At 46.6% G+C, this 15,558-nt stretch overlaps 1 protein-coding gene across 4 annotated transcripts in view; it reads right to left on the bottom strand.

Moving 5' to 3' along the window:
- Window positions 1-15,558, bottom strand: part of Acsl1 (acyl-CoA synthetase long chain family member 1) — a 63,929-nt gene that overhangs the window by 22,063 nt on the left and 26,308 nt on the right. For all 4 annotated transcript variants that reach the window (XM_029480966.1, XM_021169316.2, XM_021169314.2 and 1 more), the window contains exons 3-5: window positions 7,520-7,637; window positions 4,875-4,939; window positions 1,648-1,749 (exon numbers count right to left, since the gene is read on the bottom strand). In XM_029480966.1, coding sequence (XP_029336826.1) covers window positions 1,648-1,749; window positions 4,875-4,939; window positions 7,520-7,637 — 285 coding nt within the window. The remainder of the gene's footprint in view (window positions 1-1,647; window positions 1,750-4,874; window positions 4,940-7,519; window positions 7,638-15,558) is intronic.

The following is a 15,558-nucleotide window of genomic DNA, read 5'->3' as shown; positions in this document are numbered from 1 at the left end:
CACTGGGCTCCAGGAGAGTTCAAAGCAAACAAGACGACTTGCTCCTCCTTTTAAACTTTTTCCTATTCTTGAAATCTTCTCCTTCTATCCCTTTAAAAATTAATCTTTAAGTTTGCATACAACAACCTGCCCTTCCTTAAAATCAAGCTGTACTGATGCAAGCGTTTGAGGAAATGATCATTACAGCGGAAAGTGGTCTTGAAAAAAAATCCCCTTAGTACAGTGACCAGGGACAGCAGAGATACAGTAACTGGTCACCTCATCACTAACCTCAGCCGCCAGGAACTGACTGAGCTCCCAGGCACATGTGGCACTGTCCCTCTTCAACTGCAAGACACGCCCTTATCTCAGCTGCACTTTTCAAATGGCATACAGGATGCTGATCACAGCACAGAAAGGGGAGCAGCTGCCGTGGGAGAGGACCGCTCCGTCACAGGCATGTGGTGTGGACTCGGCGCTGTGCCTGTGGCTTTTGTTTTGTTTTAAGATTTCCTCCAAGACTCTACTGAGGATCTCTCCTTGGCTGGGCTCCCACAGTCCTTTCCTGTATCCACACGTATCACATTTCAGAGAAACCATCAGTAATCTATCCCTTAAAACAAAGGATCTGTCTTGTGGTTTAGGTAGATGATAACAATTCTATTGATGGAAAAAGCTTGGATCTGTCCCTGAGATTCAAAAGAAAACCAAGTCACCCCTTGAGACTAAGCATGGGCCAGCTATAGACAGAGATGATTCTTCAAGGAACATGAGACCCAGGGATAGAAGAACTTATAAAATCAGACACAACAGGGACAGGAAAACCAAGACACCTTTCTGGACATAAGCAGATATAAAAACAAATGATGCTTGAATTTTTCCAAGATAGTTATTGCTGATACAACTCGTTAGCAGTACTTTAAAAGTAACACCCTACTTTAAGTCTTTTTTTTCTAAAATTATTTTTAAGTGTGTGTGTGTGTAGGTACCCATAAGGCCAGAGGAGTTGGAGCTTTGAGTACTTGTGAGCCACCTGATGTAGGTGCTGGGATGGAAACTCTGGTCTCTGGAAGAGCAGTGTGTGTCTGCTCTTAACCTTCTCTCTAGCCCCTCAAGTCTCTTTTCTTAAATACTATGTGTGAGCCTCCATATCCAAACAACAGCTGTAAATCTATAAGGAGAGCAGCTCATAGCGCATATTTCACAGTATTTTAGGTTTGGAAATTTGATTGAAAGGAAGGCTCAGACCTCTCAGGAAGAAGAGTTTGCTACTAACAAAAATGTATCCGAGCTTCTCTGCTGTAATTTATTATTAACAATTTATTAACCCTGTTTATCCAGTCTCAGAGGTAGCCCTTGAAGGTAAGAAACTTCTGATTTGACACTTTTTTTTTTAAGAATTTTGTTTCATGACCTGAATTAAGAAAACTCAAAACAAACAAAACAAAAAATTAAGGGGAGATGATTTTTTTTTCTCTTGAAAGTTGAAGAGAAATTCTCAGTTCTCATTTTCATACCTGGAACTTTCTAAGACAAACTGCAAAGCCATATACTCAGCCTAAACCAGAGAACAAAGCCTAGTCCCCAGCAGCTGCAGGGGGGAACCACGAAGGGCCCTGGAGACCCAGCACAGTGAGCAGCTCTGCCGGCTTGGCTCCTGGTTAATACCTCGGGTCTGTTTTGAGAGAAGAGGCCGATGAACTGCTCGGAGCAAGGCTTGAACCCCTTCTGGATCAGCCCGGAGCCTATGCACTCAGCCAGTTCTGCCACCTGCAACAAAGGGAGGCAGAGGCGCCAATTAGGAAAAAGCGACATTCTTACTGCAAGAACCTTAAAAGCTCCCTGGGTGACAATCTGGCGTCCTCTCCATTGCCAGCGACAGAGCTACACAGAGAAGGAGACCTGCGCCTCCTTAAACAGCTGCTTGCACAGCATAAGGTTTTACTCACCACAGCTCAGGCTTTGTTAAGGACCTGGCTCTAGGATTCCTTCTATAAAGCAAATTATTCTGGGTTTGCAGTCACAGACATGGATACAGGGCTTCCTACATATGTATGTTTCTATTTTAGTGTTACAAAGTGACGGAGATGACAAGAGATACTGTTTTCTTTGGGGGTGGAGACTATTACTTGTTTGTAGTGCCTTGGAAGAATCCAGGGTTTTATGCACCCTAGACAAGCATTCTAACACAGACCTTGTCCCCACTTCTTGACTTCTTCAACTGGTGCAGACCAACTGCAAATTCACAATCCTACCACTCCAGCTGCTAGAATGACAGGTATCACCAGGCCTGGCTAGATCGTTCTTTTATCATTTATAAAAGACTAGAAAAGTGATCAAACACCTCAAAACCTGTCATTTGTATAAATATAAAAACAGCTTTTTAAAAAAACAAAACAGGACTAAGATTTTTTTTTCCTATTTGTTTGCTTCTTTGTGGGATAGGGTTTCTTTGTGTAGCGCTGGCTGCCCTGGAACTCTCTCTGTAGGCCAGGCTGGCCTCAAACACAGAGATCCACCTGCCTTCCTCCCAAGTACTAGGATTAAAGATGTGTGTCACCAAGCCCAGCTAAGACTAAGTTTTTATTATTGGACTCTACAATTCCATTTTTAAAAAATATTTATTTATTTATTTATTTATTTATTTATTTATTATATGTAAGTGTACTGTAGCTGTCTTCAGACACTCCAGAAGATGGCATCAGATTTCATTACAGATGGTTGTGAGCCACCATGTGGTTGCTGGGATTTGAACTCAGGACCTTTAGAAGAGCAGTGGGCGCTCTTAACCGCTGAGCCATCTCACCAGCCCCCTACAATTCCATTTTTGAGAATTTCCTTTTGGTAAATAATACAATATTTGGAGGAGATTTTTAAAGGTCTTATGTGCAAATATAAAAATTTCAAAAAAAAAAATGACAAGAATACCCAAAAAGGACAGCTAGGTAGCTGGCAAATACTACAACTATGAGGACTGCACCAAGCTTAGGGTAATGATGCCAATCAGTAAAGTGTAGATGAAAACCAACGTTATGATACCCAAGGAAGAGTAAGTCACAAAACTTAGGAATATATATCCATAGCGACCCTCTTGTCCCTCCTCTTCATTAATTTCTTTGCAATGTAAAACTTAATCCCTGGAGTTCATTCCTCTCAACAGGACTTCTAACACATAAATATCCATGCCACCAGGAAACCAGGAAACCGCCTTTCCTTCCCAGGAATACCATTGGTTTCGGGACAAGCTGCCATCCCAGCCCTACCTAAGGGAAGCAGTACTGTCACAGGCCAGGTGGCCACAGAGTGGCAAAGCACCTTCTATTCCTGACTAATGCACAGGTCTGGAAATTGAGACGTGTCTGAAACGGTTTGCTGGGCTTGCTGGAGCAATGCACATACATTTATGTTTCTAGAAAGGTGGTCCATTTTGCTCTTTGAGAAAAATGGCAAAGAAACTCTGACTTTCCTAAAAGTCAGTCTGGTTAGGTGAATAAAAAAGTAAATCAAGATAAAGATCTCTAAAAAAGCCAAAGCTGGCTTCAGTTAAAACCAGCTCTGCGCCCTCTGCCAAGCCTCCAAGGAGCCTCGGGCTGAACTGTGCAAATCACTGGGCACCACCTTCAGAAAACCTCAGGGATTCTCAATGTGCCTAGAGCACCAATCCACAACAGATACTTTCTTGTTTCTGGCCAAAGAATCTATTAAAAATAATGCAGAGAGCTCTAGGGGAGGCTGCGGGGTCCTGTCACATACTGCCCTGTGTCCAACACAGCCTTGCCATAGAGACTCCAGAAGCCACGGCCTTGGTGTTTGGAGGTGGTCTCGTTCTGTAGGCCAGATCTGGACTCTGCTTTAGTATGTTTCTAATCATTTCTAATCAGCCAGGGACTCGGGGGCATCGTCTCAGCCCAGTTTCCCCAGTGCTGGGAGCACAGGTGTGAGATAGCACTGACTGATAGAAAAAACCAGATAGAAACTGGTTTGGGTTTTGGTAAAGCCAAACAGGAAGGGAAATCCCTCTCTGGTCACGTGAGCTCCTGGCTCCTTCCACAGGCAAGGGATTACAAGCCCATCTCCCTTGTCTCTCTTGAGAGACAGACTACTACTACCCAAGCAAAGCACAGGGCACTCTGGTGTACTCTGAGGCAGGAAAAGGAAAACTACAGGGCCTCAGGCCAAGGAGCTGGGGCAGGAGCTACTCCCAGGCTGGGTTTGTGGCTCCAAAGGACATCTCCCGCCACATCCCAGAGACAAGCCAGCTACTGAGAACACAGAGGGAGAAAGTCAGCTTGTGTTCATGGGTGTCACGGGATTACCTGGCCCCAGAACAAGCGTTCAGGGGAGCCTAGGGACAGAAAACCACTTCCTGGACAGCTGCGTAGGAAAAGGAAGGCAGTTAAGCTGCACATCCTGAGGTCAGGCCGGAAAAGCAACTCCAGCTTTGATTCTCTGTGATCATAATGAAGAGAAAAGGGGACACCTTCCTGCTCTGAGGTCCACTACTCACAAACTGTGACTTCAAGTCACAGCCACCGATGAGCGAGTGGCAAAGGGAGTGCCAAGTGCCAGCCCAGCCAGCAATCATTCTACCAGTGTGCTGCTCCAATCTACAGAGCCAGTCTTGTGGTCTGAGTCTGAAATGGCTCCCGAAGGCTCATGCGTTTAAACCCTCAGCCCCTAGCTACTGGCGGAGCCTTGGGAAAAGGTAGAGATAGAGTCACAGGGCTTAGACTGGTCCTGCTTCGGACCCAGTGTGGCTTTCAGGACTACACACCCAGAAACCCAAGCCGAACACCCAGAAACCTGAGTCCAAACCAACCTCCCGTCCAGTTAGTAGCTTGCACTGAAATTTTGGTCACAGACAAGAGGTGAGTCATCGGAGTCAGGGGACTCACCTCTTTGTAGGAAATCCACTCATAGGGCTGGTTTGGCTTCCGAGAACCTAAACAAGGACCATTATCTACAAAGAAAGAAAAGACAGAGATGAGGCAAAAGATGGCCTTGACCTTTATCCTACTCCTGTATCACTTATTCCTTCCTCTCCTCATTCCTCAGGGTACCAGGAAGATTCCACTCCTCAGACTAGAAATGCTGAGTTCACATTAAAAATGGTTCATTCCCCTGGAGTTTGAAGTGGTTTTTATGTTTGTTTGTTTGTTTATTTGTTGTTTCTTTTTCTTTCTTCTCTTTTAAAAATTTTTTATTTATTTATCTTATGAATATGAGTACACTGTAGCTGCCTTCAGACACATCAGAGGAGGGCACTGGATCCCGTGTTTGTGAGCCACCAAGTGGTTGCTGGGAATTGAACTCAGGACCTCTGAGCCATCTCTCCAGCTGCCCTTGTTCTGTTTCTTAAACAGAAGGGGGTGTGATAAATACAGGAGAAAGGCAAATATTAATGACTGAATTTTTTGTCGGTGGTTTTGGTTTGAGACCAGGTCTCTCTGTTATGTGGCTCTGGCTGGCCTAGAACGTACTCTGTAGACCTGGCTGGCCTAGAACTCACAGAGACCTACCTGCCTCTGCCTCAAGTGCTTGGGACTAAATGTGTGTGCCACCACACCCAGCTAACATGAGTTTTAAGAATGTTTAACCTGTGACTTTTTCTTTTATGCCAGTGGCTGACTGCAGAGATACTACTGTGGGTTTTTAGAGGAGGCGGCCAGCAGGATTTCTAAGGAACCTTCAAGCAATCACCTACAGGTCATGTGTTGGGGGAAATGGGGAAAGTAGGTGCCATTGGACAGGCTTTTCAGAAGTGATGGAGTTGAGTAATGTAAGCAAGAGTTTCAGTAATTTTTAAAAACTGTTCCCAGGTACCACTAATGTACAGCTAGGTGCATCTTATAAAGACTAGGTTTAAGGGGGCTAGAGAGATGGCTCAGTGGTTAAAAGCACTGGCTGCTCTTCCAGAAGACCTGGGTTCAGTTCCCAGCACCCACATGGAGACTCATCTGTATCTCCAGTTCAAGTGAGTCTGACATCCTCCCTCCTCTGGCTTCGGTGGGTACTTTGTGTAAATGATACACAGGCAAAACGTGCTCATAAGATTAATTTAAAATTTTTAAATCAGATTTAAGAGCTGTTGGCTAACTTCTGCTACTGAGCAAACTTCTGACCGTCCATTCAAAACGCTGGGCTCTGCTCACCTGGACCACTCCAAGCCTGAGACAGATAGCCTACAAACAATACAGTTTAGGATTAAATGCTTCTGGAAGGAAAAAAAAAAAAGAAACACTGACTTAGAAACAGCTGCCTCTAATCAATGCGTGTCAAGAAAGCGTAAGCTTCCCTCTGTGATCTATTGAGGACCACTCATTTTCCCATCAGACATGTGACAACAGAGCAGGAGGTTGTCTGTCACAAGTACAGTGTAAGCCTGGATAAGCCCATTCTCTGCTTCCGGAGGAGAGGCCGAGGAGACATTCCCGCACATCCCTTCATGTGGCTTGCTGCTGGCTGACTTGTTCTCCTCAGGGAGACTTAGGGTCACAGATAAACAGACCTTGATGGCAACTTCAGAAAGCTCATGTATGAACTGACAGACAAGGGAGCTGCTTTCTCTTTACAGCCGGCGAATGGGTCTTTTATAGGAATACTTGTCTGAACACGATGGGCTCAATAATCGGACTGCACCACTGTCAGGCTCTGAACGGCAGGTACTTCGAGTGCACACACACCACTTGCAGTGTAGTATGGGGCAGAGAGCAAGCAATCTTCCTGACTGTACGATTACAATTGCACTACCATGGATTTTCAGATCTATTTCTAAGCTGGGCAATGGTGGCCCACGTCTTTAATCCCAGCACTTGGGAGGCAGAGGCAGATGGATCTCTGAGTTTCAGGTCAGCCTGGTCTACCAGGAATGAGTTCCGGGACAATATATTGAGTACACAGTGTGGACAGGTCCTATGTCAGTGCTGCAGAGAGGGCAAAGACAGACCATGCCAGGCCAACAGCTCTGCCTGTGAAGGGGTTGTTGCAGAGGCAGAGGTCCGATGCTGAGAGGAAAAGGGGACGATGCCCCACTGGAAGACAGGAGTGGAATGACAGACTAGGAAGATGTTTATAGAGACATGAAACCAACAGGTTTAAAAGACCACTGAGTGGGGGTGGCCAGGGCATAATTATGATGCGGGGGAGTGTATGAAGATGTGAAGGGGGACCGGCTTGAGGGCTGATTCAAGGTGTATGTGTGTGTGGGTGTGGGGTCTGGAGAGAGGCCCAGTAAGTAACGGATGGTTCAGGGCCAATTAAACATTTTACTTTCAACTACAGGAAACACTGTAGCCCAGCATATGTGATTCTCCAGTAAATAAAGGATGTATTGCCCCTATATCACTTTTGGCGACTGAGAACATCTGGAACGTCCTATAAACTTTGAGACTGTTTCCGGACACATTACGGGAGATGGAACACCAACAGCGCTGGTATGTGAAACACTGGCAGAGGTGCCTTTCTGAAATGAAGGCTGCTCGTCCCACGAGAAGCAGCCGTGAAGTGTCTGTCAGTCACAGCAATGCAGCTATGCGCTTACTTGACACCTGAATCCCCCTCTGGAAGCCATCGTACATGGTTCTGACATCGTCGTAGTAGTACACCAAGAGCTTGTCATCTTCAAGGACTGCTGATCTTCGAACACCATCAGTGGTACCCTGTTGGGAAGGAGGAGGACAGGGGCGAGCAGGATGTTAACAAGAAGCCCACAACATGATGCTTTTAGAGAGGTGCATTTTGTGGCCAAATGATGTTAATTGACATGCCAGTATTTCCCCAAGGCTTGTCACATTTTTGTCACACACATACCTAAAATCTTCCGTCCTAGCAATTCTCAGGTAAATAACAAGTACACCGTAATGAATGATGGTCGTGATATTGTAACACTGATTCCCTGTGCCTATTTTACTCACTGTAACACCATCAATACTTGCTGCCATCTCTATTTGTCAGTTAGGTGTAAAATAAATGCAGACTGCTGTGCAGTGACTAGCAGCTGAATGAAGGAGTGCTGACGTGCTAATAATGTAAGCCAGCCACGGTGGCTCAGGAGAAGCGAGGCTAAGACAACATGGCCATGAACAGAATCTTACGGAAAGAAAACTGAGAGGAAAGAAAAGGAGGAGGGGAGAGGACAGGGAGAGGAGAGAGAGGAGGAGGAAGAGGAGGAAGATGAGGAAGAAGAGGAGAGGGAGGGGGAGCCCACTGCTGCTGTTCACAAATTTCTAAATTCCTGTCCTGCCAGACAAAGTCAAAGAGAGAGCAAGGACAACAGGAAAATGTCCCCACCACACATTCTTTTTAGTTCTCAAAGCATCAACCGACAGAACAGAGGATGGCTCTACTCAGCTTGGGAGGAAATAAAGAGACCATTCAATTTTACTTCCATGAGTCACCCACACTTGAGGCTCTCTCATTACAAACTGAATACAATCCATTAGGACCTGAGGCTCCTTTAAGTGGCATCTCAGGGTTAATGTCATTGGCTACTGAATATAGTAAGTCTAAGCAGACGTAGGTCCTTCCAGGCGTTTATTTGCAGCTTGGACAGGTGTGCATACCTGCTGCTGAACACCTTCTGCTAAGTTGTCTCCACCTGCTGGGGCCTAAAACAGAAGGAGCTGAGCTAAGACCATACGGGACCATACGGGACCATACAGGAGGTCCAGGCCCAGGCAGCCGCAGGAACACTGTTACTACACCAGTAGGTAAGTAGCTCAACTACTAGGTTAGAGCCTGCTTCTTATTTCACATTTCAAAGAGGGCTCTTCACATTTACAACACCTTGAGGGAAATTAGACCAAGAGATGAGACCTTCCAGCACCGCAGGAAAGGACTGTCCAAAAAGTGGAAGCGATCACTCTGGCTTGAAGTCTGATGAAAGAAAACAGGAAACCGCCCCTAACTAGTGAGGTCAAAGAGCAGTGAGAGTTGGCCGGCTCTGGGAAAGAGACAATACTGAGGCTTCCTAGTGAGAAGTCTACATAAGGAAGGACCAAAAACAAACAAACAAACAAACAAACAAAACACAATGGACCAAGGAGAGGACAGAAGTCAGAGAAATAGGGAAATGGTAAGGAGATGAGAGGGGGCGAGGCTACAGGGGATGGGGGAGCAGAAGGGCCATGTGCCATACAGTACTGCCTTGTCTGCCCTGGGCCAATCCGCTTTCCCCACCAAGTGAAGGGCAAGCGGTCTGGCTGTCCATGCTGCCCACGGGGACCTCTGCTCAAGAGTGTCATGGTGATGTGGAACCCTTCACAGCATCTCTCAACACAATATCATCTCTGTAAAAGCAGCGATGAGCTGCGCATTCCACAGCGCAGCGCCTCAGCTGTCAGTGGAACAGTGAGCCTGAGACTTGTGCAGTGGTTTGATTGGAAGAGTTCCCGGGGCCTTGTGCTGTCAATGCCTGTTCCCTAGCCAGGGCTGCCGGTTGGGAAGGCTGCTGGGAACAATAAGGGAGAGTTTCCCTAGGTGTTTTGCCTGCACAGAGCGCCATATGAAAGCATTTTTCCAGGTACGCCCACCTTAGAACCAAGAGGCCACTGCAGCCAAGGCTCACAAGTGTCAACATTGCTGCAAGGACCCCCCCTCCCCACCCCACCCTGGCCTGTAGATGAAGGTATGAAGGTAAAGACAAAGATCCAGTAGGGTTCCAGGATGTTGGAGATAGCAAGAACACAGCCTGTTTGCCAAGGAGCGCTTTAGGCACAGAAGAGAGACATCCTAGGACAGAGGCCGAGTAAGCCAAGGGCTTCCCAAGCCCACTGCTGCGTGCATCACAACAACACGTGTCTCTCATGCTGGGCATGGAGCTACAGGATTTGATGTTTGTTGCAATGCTGGCTTTGGGCCTGCCTTGCCCCAACCCATGTCACAGTTGGGCTGTTGACTCTGTGTCATCATACACTGGGAGCGCACAGTGTCTGTATTTTCTAGGAGCTCATGGCTAAAAGACTGCTTGAAGTCTCTGCAAAGACTCTGGATATGGACTTTTGGGCAGTGGCCAAACTGTGGGCTATGGGACTAAGTTAGACTAAATGTATTTTGTTATGAGGTGGTCAATAGCCTTTCGGAGGTTTAGAACGCAATGGTTTGAATCTGGACCGTTACCCCACAGACTCATGCTTTGATGATGGGTTCTCCAGGTAGTCACTCTAAGAGAGGCGTGGAACCTTTAAAAGGTGGAGCCTAGCAGACAGAGGTGGATGACCAGGTGTCCGGGTTTTAAGGTGTATCCGGTTCCGTTTCTGGCCAGCTCTCTGTTTTCCTGTCTGTGGGAACACGGACAGCTTCTGCAGCCGAAGTGAACTGCATGTCCTCCACTGTCTTCCCCGCTGTGGTGAAGGCAAGCTTTTGAGACTGCAGAGCCATTTGTATTTCTTCCCCTGAACAGCTGTGTCAGATGCTGTGGCCACTGCTGTGCAGAGTAATGAATGCATCTTGTCCTTGAGTGCACCAGACGGGCCCTAAGGAATCCTAGTGAATTTAAACAATACCAGGCAAGGCAAGGGCACACAAGGGTAGGTGTGGACCCTGAGCGGCAGGTTCACCAGGTTTGTCTTTGTTAGAAATAAGTTCTGGCTCTCAAAGAAAGAGACCACCATTCCAAATGACAGACTAACTTCACTCCTGGTCACGTGGCCACACTCCTAAGGGGGACACGGAGACAGGAAAGGCACTTGGTACTGGTGACTTATCCTTACCCCGTTGGTGGGAGATAACCTCATAGCCTTATTTGATTAGCTAGTCTGTATTTCCAGTCATAAGATTCCTGGAGTGCAGCAGGAGGTCTCTGTGTAAACAAAGGTTTTATCAGGTGGGGGAGGTGATTAAGCAGTTTGCATAAAAGTCTTAAAAGGTGAAGAAGATAAAAAGTTTTATAGTGTTTCACATTTAATATTTCTTACATCTTAGAGCCCAGATCTACAAAATATAAACTGGGGGAGCAACTGACATTTGTTGGGAAAGGGATAATGAAGGCTGAACCCGAAACTTAGGTCAGGGGACCCAAGCCCAGCCCCACAGTCTGAGAAGCAGGATGCTAGAGGCAAGTCCCAAGCAGGGGAGTAGGAGACCAGGCCAGCACTACAGAAAGAAAGCCACCACAGATATCCACAGTGTGAAGGAAACGCTGTAGGAAGGGATGAGAAAGAAAAGGGTTGATGTGGGGAGGGGAAGGGTCATGAGCGACATGAGATCTGCTATCTAACAAGAAAAGGGAAGGTTGGAAGCATAGAGAATCACAGGTCTGAGTAACAGAGGGCAGGGCGTCTGGCTAGCTAGTGAAGAGCGAGCCCATCCAGTCAGGGGAACTCCGTCTACTTCTCAACTCTCCAAAAACTGCTCTAGAGCAGCGGTTCTCAACCTGCAGGGGTGGCATGTCACATATCCTGCAGATCAGATATTTACACATGACTCAGAACACTAGCAAAATTACAGTTATCAAGTAGCAATGAAATAATTTTATGTTTGGGGGTCAGCACAACATAAGGAGCTGTGTTAGAGGGTCGCAGCATTTGGAAGGTTGAGAACCGCTGTTTTAGAGGGTCACCGAATAACAGACCTTTAGGTAAATAACTCTTAAGCTTTCAGTGTTACTTAGTCTGCAGGACTTGAGGAAAGACGGAGGGAAAACCACCAAAGCAAACTGGGAGAAGTTGATTGAGCTCCTAATGCCATCCTCTTGACAGCATATCCCAAGGATAAGGTGTTTATAGTATCCTAATTATTAGCAATTAGACTAATTAGCCAAGGCTTGATAATGAAGCAGGAAGCAGATGCCAAAGAAGAGGCACAGAGTATTAAGGTGCAGGTGAAGCCGGCAAAGGCCCCACTGCCCTTCAGTTGTAAGGGAGGGGCTATAATCTGGAGAAGAGGGAGTGAAGTGTGTGTGTGTGTGTGTGTGTGTATGCAGGAGGATGGACTAGACAACAGGAAGCACTGAGTTTTAAAATACATTCTATGGATGATCTCAGATACCCCTAAAAAGATGGTCATCTTGGATAGGTGGAAGTGTTCCCTTTCTTACTGAATGTAAGCCCTGGGATGCCTCACCTCAGTCATACAAACTTACGGCGAGAAGGACGGCACTCAGGGGCTAAGAGCTGGAGCCCACATGTGCTAGAACACAGAGTCTTTAATCACAGGGTTATCCAAGTCGACGTAAATATTTCTAGGAAGAGCTGCTACTGAAATGAGAAATGTCTTAAGTGTGGCCCTTCTAACAGAACCTGCTTTCTGTCAGAAGGTAGGAACTGGGCCGTGCTCAAGCACGGGGCCACTATGCAGAGCCTAATCAACCAAGACTGGAAAGTGGGGGAATTACGGGTCTGCTTCCCAAGTTTAAAAACAAAAGAGGATGAATGTAAAACAGTCCAGCCAAGGCCTTTGTCACCAGGAAATTCTCCAGCATCTATAGGGGACAAGGCCCCTTTTGAGATCACTCTTCCCACACACTGACGAAATACAGTTGTGGTTGAACCAGGCTAAATTAGAAAGGAAAAGCTCAAACTACCCATGAGGTCAGGGATGAGGGAAGGCAGGGTCAGGAAAGCAGGGGGCATCTATGTCTTGGGGTTCTGGAGACTAGAGCTCTTGCCAGTGTTTGACAAGGTTGACAAACTCACCCCAAATTAGCGAATTATTCTAACCTACCCCGATATGTAAAGTATAGCACATTATGTCTCTGAGGATTTCTTATTAGTAGAAATGCTCCAGCTTTGCAATGCGGCCTCACTCATCTCAATCTATAAAATGGGTATTTATCTACAGGACCATTAAATAAAGAGCAACTTAGGGAGAGAGGGAAACCAGAGGGAAGAGAGAAAAGGAGAAGGAAGGATGGGGGAGCTAAGTAACTTCTCAGAAAACTCAGAAGAAGGCTTGGATTTTAATGCTCAACCCATCCCATGAGAATGGCTGTGAACGGGAACAGTCTTGGCTGCATAGGGCTGCACCTCTGCTCCCTTCCCTGGGGTCCAATCCTCCCAACATTACACCTGGCATTTGCCACTTGACACGTGGCTTCCCTGCTCAATCCACCAACATGTACGTCTTTTTAGGATCAAAACTGACTTTCAGCAACACCAGGTCCTGACACTCATGAGGTCTCTTAAGGCCAGTCTGTGGGAGGAACCCCACACTCCAGTGACCTCGGACTGATAGTGGACAACGTGTTTCAACAACATGCCTAAACTGTCTCTCCAGGGAAGGGACAGAGGCTGCAGGGCCAGGGTCAGTGGTCACGCTTACTGTTTAACTAGAAAACAACCCATGTGGGTCAGAAGTGTCACCCATGGTCAGTGCTAGATTCCCATTAGCTGAGAAAGTACGTAGTATGGATGGAGCCTCTCACAGGCCGCCACCTCTCAGGAAGGACGGGCTTGCTGATGCCCCCTCTCTCTTCTCCGTTCCTGTTCACAAGGCAGTGAAGCAGAGCATCAGATCCAGCTAGCCTGGGGTAGGGCTCTGTGGGCAGGCTCCTCCAGACTTGGCACATGGTTCACTTCATGCTTGAGCAGACAGGGTCCAGACAAACACTACCCTCTAGTCCTCAAAGCCCTGGGTGCTTTTCAGACCTCGTTAATTCTCTACTGGCTAATTTCCTGTGTGGCCCACTATCCCAGTCAGAGGATCCAATTAGGAGAAACTGGGGGTGGAGACAGCACAGGCACAAGTATCACCAGAAGAGAAGTCAGCACACACTGCTCTGGCGAAAGAACTCAGTCTAGCCACGCAGAGCACACACGGCGCTCGGCTTTCACCCTGCCTGGCCAAATGGGACCACAGCGCCAAGTCCTACCCCACGTGACTCCACTACTCAGATGTTGGTGTACACTAGGAGTTTTCGTCAAGAAGCACAGAATGGTGACAACTGTCACTTTTTCATTTGGCACCTGTTAGCCTCGCTGGTGTGTGTGTGTGGTGCTATTTTAAAACTTAAATAGTATAGAAATTATTTCTGCCACTTCAATGTATATATGTTTCTTGTCTAATGAAACCTAATAGCAGGTGGCATACCAAATCACATAGTTTCAGACACAGCTTATCATGTTCCTATGCAAGTCACTCTCACTTTTCTTGGTTATGGAGAACTCAGCAACATTCATTGCCATATGTAGGGATGAATACATACATATAATATATACATGCACATGTATATATTTTATATACATTGTTATTTTGGGTTTATTTATTTTTATGTGTATGAGTGTTATCTACATATGGCTGTGAGCCACCATATGGTTGCTGGGAACTGAAACTCAGTCCTCTGTAAGAACAGCAAGCACTCCTAACCACTGGGCAATCTTCCCAGCCCCAACATGAAAGAAAGGGTTGTTTGTTTGTTTGTTTTTTAACACTAATAATCAACTGCTTTCAGGCTGGAGAGATGGCTCAGCAGTTAAGAGCACTGACTGCTCTTCTGAAGGTCCTGAGTTCAAATCCCAGCAACCACATGGTGGCTCACAACGATCTGTAATGAGATCTGACAGCCTCTTCTGGGGTGTCTGAAGATAGCTACAGTGTACTTACATATAATAAATAAATCTTAAAAAAAAAAAAAAACTCAACTGCTTTCTTTCCTAATCCCTCAGCAGCCTAGCACTGGTGTGAAGGGCAGGAGATCTGTCCTGAGTCCCAGGCATCCCCACAGAGCCCTCAGCCCACTGCCACTGCCCATTACCAGCCTGACCCTTCCTCCTCCCTCCTAAGTTAAAGCCCCAGGCATCTGCTGCATGTACTCTAAAGTCAGCAGACTGCTCAAACAAACACCTTAACCCCAGGTTCCAGTAGGATGGGTATGAGCAAACAGTATTCAGAAAGGTTCTCATAATTTATTAGGAAGCCTGCTAAGTTTTGAGAAAGGTGCTAAAGCTACCTAAAGGTATGAAAATAGTGATGTCTACACACTTGCAGAAGCACCTCTGCGATCAGAGCGCCCTGAGTAAGCCTCCTCTCCCTCCTGTCCCACCTGGCTCATGAAGACTGCCTGCTGTAGACACTACCAGATGCCAAAACACCCTTCAGGAAAATGTGGTCACAAATTCTCTGGGTCGGTGTGAGGGCAAACCTTAGCTCGTCTTTATTTCACCACTCACACAATTATTTTGCGATCAAGACCGGGGAAAACAGGCCATGGGAAACTCTGAGAAGGACCCCACAGTGACAAATGGTAAGCCAATGAAAGCGGTGGCCTGAGAAGAGGGCTTGCAGACAATGACAGAGAGAAAGCCAGAGTCTCATCGTACCAAGGGGTTCTTCTGAAACCTCGTGTCCTCCTGAGACCTCCAGCCTGCACATATCCACTAACTGCTCTCTGTCCCAACACTCCATAGAGGTGAGAATTAGTTTACATCTACAAACGACTGCCGGGTAGTATTTATTATGTCATATTTATAAATAGCTGCAGAAATAACCACATGCTACCGTGGTTCCTAATACCACTCCATTTCGCTCAGTACGAAACTGCTACTTCCCCTTCAGTTAAAAAATCACTTGTCCTCATCTTACAACTAAGTGGCTCTGACATTTCCACAGACCTTCAGGCTTGCGTCGGAGATAGCCAGAGACACC

This window comes from Mus caroli, chromosome 8 (assembly GCF_900094665.2).
Source record: "Mus caroli chromosome 8, CAROLI_EIJ_v1.1, whole genome shotgun sequence".
NCBI classification, from domain to species: Eukaryota; Metazoa; Chordata; class Mammalia; order Rodentia; family Muridae; genus Mus; species Mus caroli.
This window is presented reverse-complemented; position numbering and strand designations above follow the sequence as displayed.